The 7,284-nt window shown below is 40.0% G+C and overlaps 1 protein-coding gene across 4 annotated transcripts in view; it reads left to right on the forward strand.

Moving 5' to 3' along the window:
• Window positions 1-7,284, forward strand: part of Ccdc138 (coiled-coil domain containing 138) — a 50,951-nt gene that overhangs the window by 24,254 nt on the left and 19,413 nt on the right. For all 4 annotated transcript variants that reach the window (XM_005371549.3, XM_026778216.1, XM_026778217.1 and 1 more), the window contains 2 exons: window positions 949-1,110; window positions 4,373-4,489. In XM_005371549.3, the coding sequence (XP_005371606.1) occupies window positions 949-1,110; window positions 4,373-4,489 (279 nt within the window). The remainder of the gene's footprint in view (window positions 1-948; window positions 1,111-4,372; window positions 4,490-7,284) is intronic.

Here is a 7,284-nt window from a genome sequence, read left to right on the forward strand (position 1 = left end):
CCAGATGAAGGTTCTATGGTGATATGCAAGATATTCGTCAGTATTGCTATAGGATAGGGTCGTTTCAGGTTCCCTATCCTCATCTGCCCAAGGAACTAACTGGGGACATCGCCTTGGGCTCCAGACCTTAATCTTACTGGTTTTTTTTTTTCTCCTGTTTTGATAGGCTCTCAGAGAATAGAGTTTCCAGGAAAAGAAAGTTATACCTCATGTTAATATCAGGTTATTATTACAAAAAAAACCTAAGTTTTGTGGGAAGAAAATACAAAATCCTACAATAGAAATTCTTAAGTTTTGGGAATCATTAAGTCTGTTTTGTTAGACTTTTGTTTAAGACAGGTTGGTTCATGCTGTTGAATTAAAGCCATGTTTTTACAGTGTTATCAAGCTTAAATGATTTTAATGACAATTATTTTAAAATAGCTGGGTGTGGTGCCTCATGACTTTAATCCCAGTACTCAGGAGGCAGAGACAGGCAGATCTGTGAGTTCGAGGTCAGTGTGGTCTACATAGTGAATTTCAGGACAACCAAGCCACACAGAGAAAACCTATCTCAAAAAAACAAAACAAATTTTTTTTCTTGGTTTCGAGATAGGGTCTCACTGTGTAAGGCCAGTTTGGCCTTAAACTCATTATCTGCTTGCATCAACTGGGATGGGGTTATAGTCTAGGGCCACTATAATATAGCCAGTGGAAATTTTTTTACTGTAGTAACAAAGTATACTTTTATTTTCTAATTACGATGAATTTACGAGTCTTAGCAGGCATTTAATGTTTTTAATACAGTCGGCAATATTTGACATGGAATTTATTTTAGGTAAATACCTAAACACTTGTCTAAAAATAATTTAGGTATGTTATTCTATAACCACCAAATTTAAGGCTTTCTTTTTTAGTTTGTATGGGTTTCGAACTGCAGTCATGTTTGATTCAATGTTTGATCAACAGACAGCACTCAATGGACAAGTGTATGAACTGTTAACTATTTTCATGGACTGGATATCAGACCACCATCTTAACAAAGTGGAGCTCGAAGAACCTGGTGTGGACGGTGAAAAACCATCATTCAAACCTTCCCAGAGAAGTGACATTCAAGAGAAGTGTGTAAAGGTTGGTGTTTAAGATTCACTTCTGCCAGGCGGTGGTGGCACATGCCTTTAATCCCAGCACTCGAGAGGCAGAGGCAGGTGGATCTCTGTGAGTTCGAGACCAGCCTGGTCTACAGAGCTAGTTCCAGGACAGGCTCCAAAAAGCACAGAGAAACCCTGTCTCGAAAAACAAAAAAAAAAAAAAAAGATTCACTTCTTTTTATTTTACCCGTGTAAATGTTTTGTGTGTGTGCATGTAAGTGCCACATGTGTGCCTGGTGTCTGTGGAGGCCAGAAGAGGGTGTCGGATCCCTGGAGCCAATGTCAGTGCTTCAGACATGACCTGGGTGCTTTTAACCACTGAGTGTTTCTCCAGCTCCCAAGGTTTTGGTTGTTTTGTTGTTAATTCGAAATACATGAAGATTAAATAAGGAAAAGCTTTTGGTATTTTTATTTACTTGTTTTAAATTAGTTTTTAAAAACTACATTTGTTTATTTAATTGGGGAGTACCCACCTCTGTACAGGTATGGAGGTCAGAGGCCAACTGTCTGCAGTCGGTTCTCTCCTCCCACTCTATGAACCCCAACAGTGGAGCTCAGGTTCTCAGGCTTGGTGACAAGCTCCTTTACCCACTAAGCCATCTCACTGGCTCTGGTATTTTTATTCTTCAATTAGACTCGCATATTTTATTTTCTGTGAGTATTTTGCCTGCGTGTGTGTATGTGCACCACATGCATGTGTGGTGCTTGCAGAGGTCAGAAGAGTCAGAAGAGGTCAGAACAATGCTCTAGAACTTGAGTTACAGATGACTGTGAACCACTCTCTGATGCTAGGAATTGAACCCCAGCCCTCTACAAAAGCAAGAGCACTGAGACAAGACGTGCTCTTAACCACTGAGCCATTTCTCCAACCCCAACTTTCTGACATGCTTCTAAGTGGAAAATGCTGCAAGGGTTTTGTTTGTGAGGCAGGTTCTCAGTGACTTTGGCTGTCCTCAGATTCACTCTGCAGTTGAGGATGGTGCTGAATTTAGGATCTGCTTGTCACTGCTCCTCCGTTTTGGGATTATAACTATGTGCTTCTATATTTGACTTAGGAGCATTTTTTTTTGCTAAAAAATTGGCTGTACCAACAATTTTTAACTTGATTCATCCCAGACCTCAGTATTAATTCATGCTGAATTGAAAGGCTTGTTTTATGTGTATGCATGTTTGCCTATATACATGTGTGTGCTGAACATATACAGTGTTCAAGCATCTAGAACTGGTGTTACAGGCTGTCGTGGGCTACCATGGGGTTCTGGGAACTAAACCCTTGTCCTCTGCAGCAGAAAGTACTCTTCTTCACCAAATCATCTAACTAGCCATTGTATGTACATCTTTAATTTTTAAAATTTTTGGATGGTGTTGGAGATTAAATTCATGGTCGACTTAGGTACTGGCATTGTATTTGTAGTTTTATTAATATATACTTTTTAAAAGTAAAGACATGACCTTAATAAAATGCTTAAAAGTGCCAAAACTGCCATCGATTCAGTGATGTGAATAGTTCTTTTTACATACAGCCTTAGATTTGAAACCTATTGGGATAATTCTATTTTGTTAATTCTCTTTGGACTAAGGGTAAAATCTCTGCTTTTAGGATTCTCATCATCAAAGGGAAGTATTTCCTAATGCTAATAACAGTGCTCAAGATTTATAACTAGTATGAAATGTCTTTAGAGTTTGATACTTTCTATAAACACTTAGAGAAAAGGACAGGTTTTGTCTGTTATTTTCAGGAATAATTTCATGGTTATTAAGTAGTTCAGGATTTTGAGTAAATTATATTCATCTTTTTAAAAAATCTTTGCTACAGGGTCCTTCAAAACCTTTTTTGTGCTATGTAGACTAATGGCTGTAAAAATGCTCCCATTCTGACCTCTGGGACCTGTCAGTATGTTCTGGTGCATACCGAAAAGGAGTGAAAATTGCCCGTCAGCTGTCCTTGGAACAGGGAGGTTCCCAGTTTCCAGCGGGTCCAACACATTGAGTCTTTGACCTGGAAAGGAAGAGTCAGAAGAATAGGGTGAATACTCAGTGCATCATTGCTGGCATTGAAGATGGACCAAGGAGGGAAACGCGCACTGGGAAGGAGACAGTTCTGGGGGCTGGATACCGTCCTTTGCTCAGTCAGTGTAGATGTGCAGTAGATCTAACAGTAGTCAGAACTGCAGAGAACTGAGCTCTGCTTGCAGCTTGGATGAGTAAGGAGTGAATCTTCCCCTTGGCCTCCAGAAACACCTACAGGGTGGCAGATATCTTAATCTTGAGCAGCTAAGGCCTCCATCAGACCTAAGTGTTGTTTAAACATACTTTGTGATACTTTATTAGACCTATAATAGGACACATTTTATTTAGAATTTTTAACATCTGTATAAACTATGTCTCTATAGGAAGTTCAAAGTAAGAAGGGAATTCATGAAACTGTCTCAAAAATAATTTTAAAAATGAAATCTGAACTGGGCTTGGTAGCACACGCCTTTAATCCTTGTACCCAGGAGGCAGAGGCAGGTGGATCTGAGTCTGAGTCTAGCCTAGGCTACATATTAATTTTCACACAAACCAGGGAAATAAGGTAAGACCTTACGTCAAAAAGAAAAGAAAAGAGAAGGAAAGAAAAAAGAAAACCAAAAATTTTACACTAATTTAATAATTTACTTATCTCATATCTGACTCAGATTCATTTTATGAATAGTCTCAATAGACTTAAAACAGCACAAGGAAAACACATTGCCACTTGCTAGGGCGCCTCTGTGAGCATGGTAGCAGCTCCTACAGCAGACCCTGGTGAGCCACTGGTGCTGGCACAAAGTACTGGACAGTCATAATGGAGAAACAAAGACTCTCAGATAAACAAAAGCTGAGGGGCTAATTAACCACTGTCCTACTGGAGGTATTGACAGGGATCTGCCAAGATGGAATGAATGCTCGCATAAGCCATATGAAAGAATAAATACAGTAAATAGCAATGTCGTAATTTTGATATAAAACATGTAGTATGAAAACTGTAAAATTTTTGAAAGAAATTCAAAATATCTAAATAATAAGTATACATATTTTTAAAGATATCAGTTCCCTACACCAAATTAATCTGCGTATCCAGGGTGTTATCCAAATTTCAACTGGCTTCTTTGTAGAATGGATAGACCAGTCCTAAAAGTCATTTAGTTCATTTTTAGAAAATCATGGCGTTGGTTTCAGATATCTAAATATGTGGTGCTTTTGTCTTCCACCACCTTCAGCTTTTGCCTCTGATGACAGAGCAACTCCAGTGGATGCCGTTTGTGAACGCCAAACTGCATGAGCCTTTTGTCAAGTTTATATATTGGTCTCTCAGGCAGCTGGATGCTGGGACACAGGTACTGACTCTATTTAGTATCGGTTCTCTTGGTTATGTTTCACAGAAAAATAAATAGTGTTCCATGTGTGTGTAACCTGTTGGCTTTCATTTGAGAACAATCTTCTCTATAAAATGCCATCCTAAGGTTTTGATAGGAACGGTATTCAGCTTGTGTACCAGTCTCATGTGCTGAGTCTTTCAGCATAGGAATTGTAACCACCTTTTCACTCATAGCTTTGTGTTTTTGCATTATTGTATAATTTTTTCACAAAATTTATGTGTGGACTCTTCGATTTTTTAACTATTTGAGTTCTTGAGTGATTTTTATGTATTGAATTTTTATGTGTATATGTTTATGGTGATAGCATGTGTCTTAGAGTTTCTATTGCTGTAAAGAGACACCATGACCATGGCAGCTCTTACAAAGGACGACATTTAACTGAGAGGTTGAGGTGGTGGCTTACAATAGAGAGGTTCAGTCCATTATCATCATGGTGGGGAGCGTGGTGGTGTGCAGGCAGACATGGTGCTGGGTTAGGAGCCGAGAGTCCTACATCGTGCAGGCAGTAGGAAATGGACTGAGACACTGGGCCGTATCCTAAGCATAGGAGACCTCAAAACCGCCCCCACGGTGACACACTTCCTCTAACAAGGCCATACCCACTCCAACAAAGCCACACCTCCTAATAGTGCCACTCCCTATGAGATTATGGGGACCAATTACATTCATGTAGACATATAATTGATTAATAAGGGATTTTGGTCTTTGGTTTTTATGTTTTAAACCTTGTCTGGTAGCCATGTGGTGATAGTACACACCTTTAATCCCAGCACTTGATAGGCAGAGGCAGGTGGATCTCTGTGAGTTCAAGGCCAACTTGGTCTATAAGAGCTAGTTCCAGGACAGGCTCCAAAGCTACAGAGAAACTCTGTCTCGAAAAACAAAACAAAACCAACCAAACAAACCAACAAACCAAAATTAAAAAGCCTCGTCTGGTTTTATATCTATTTGATTTATAAAAATTGAAATCATCTATCTCATCCTTTATATTTCTTAAGAATTTTTTAGGTGGTGTCTTAGTTTGGGTTTCCATTGCTCTGAAGAGACACCATGATCATGGTAACTCTTATAAAGAAAAACATTTATTTGGGGCTGGCTTACAGTTCAGAGGTTTAATCCATTATTCTCATGGTGAAAAGCATGGTAGCATGAAGGCAGACATGGTGCTGGTGAGGTTGCAGAGAGTTTTAGTAGTTTGTGCTGTGTGAGGAAATGAACCGCTTTGTCTTGTTGACAGATCTGTACATCTAGTATGTGGAATGTAAGGCTGAAATGGAAACAGGCGCAGTGCATTTGGCTATTTGAGATCAGCTGCTGCAAGGTGACTGCTTTTAAAGTGGCCTTCTCTCTGATGTCCCTCAGCAATGTGGAGAATCTGTGGGCTTGTTTTTTCCTTACTTTTGGTTGCTTTTCCTTTTTTTTTAAATATTTATTTATTTATTATGTATACACTATTTTGTCTGTACGTATGCCTGCAGGCCAGAAGAGGGCACCAGACCCCATTGCAGATGGTTTGAGCCACCATGTGGTTGCTGGGAATTGAACTCAGGACCTTTGGAAGAGCAGGCAATGCTCTTAACCTATGAGCCATCTCTCCAGCCCTGGTTGCTGTTCCTAAACAGTTTTTTATTGATCTTTCAAGGAATCTTTTTTTGTTTGTTTGTTTTACTTACTTTCTCCATTTCATTTTCAGGTAATTAATTTCTTCTCTCTTTATTTCCTTCTACTACTTCATTTTGTAAGTCTCTTATTTCTAGGTTACTGAAATGAAAATTTAGATTATCGATTTAAGATTCTACAAGGATAACACTTTGTCCTTTTGTGTTATGTGCTAATGTTTGGATTGACACAGTGTCTTACTAGTCTTACTGTGTTTACAGGTCTCCTGCCTCAGCCTCTTGAGTGCTGGGATGACAGTGCATGCCAGCATGCCAGCTTCTCTCTCTCTCTCTCTCTTCTCTCTCTCTCTCTCTCTCTCTCTCTCTCTCTCTCTCTCTCTCTCTCTCTCTCTCTCTGTGTGTGTGTGTGTGTGTGTGTGTGTAAATATAGAGGACAGGTAGACATAAGGTATCTCCTGTAGTCGCTCTACCTTATTTATTTTTAATACTTACCGTTATTGTATATGTGTATATGCACAAAGTATGTGTGTGGGCGTGAGTGCCACAACTTGTGTGTGGAGGTCAGAGGGCAGCTTTGTGGACTTTGTGGACTTGGTTCTCTCCTAGCTTTCTGTAAATCCCAGGCCAGGTCATGAGGCTTGTGGAACAAATGTTCGTCTGAGCGATCCTGTAAGCCCTCTACCTTTTTGAGACAGGGCCTCTCACTGAATCTGGAGCTCACTGGCTGGTTAGAATGGCTGTCTACTGGTGCCCAGGGATCTGCCCATGTCTCCCGCTGCTAGCCCCCAGTGCTGGAGATCCACCCGAGGCTCTCGTGCTGTACAGCGGGCACGTGGCCACCCGAGGTATCTTCCTTATCCCACACATTTTGATATCTCTCATTTCCACTCATTTTTTAAAATATTTATTTTATTTTTATTTGTGTGCATGCATTTGTGGGTTTATACCAGAAGAGGGTGTCAAATCTCCTGGACCTGGAATTAAAAGCAGTTGTGAGTACACTGAAAGAAACAATTAATAAATGGGACCTTCTGAAACTGAGAAGCGTCTATAAAATAGCAAAGGACATGGTGTTGTTCCTTTGGAAACTACAACTCCCAGACTCCTCCTGGACTATGGAGGAGTCTGGGAGTT

This window comes from Microtus ochrogaster, unplaced genomic scaffold (genome assembly GCF_000317375.1).
Source record: "Microtus ochrogaster isolate Prairie Vole_2 unplaced genomic scaffold, MicOch1.0 UNK113, whole genome shotgun sequence".
NCBI lineage: Eukaryota > Metazoa > Chordata > Mammalia > Rodentia > Cricetidae > Microtus > Microtus ochrogaster.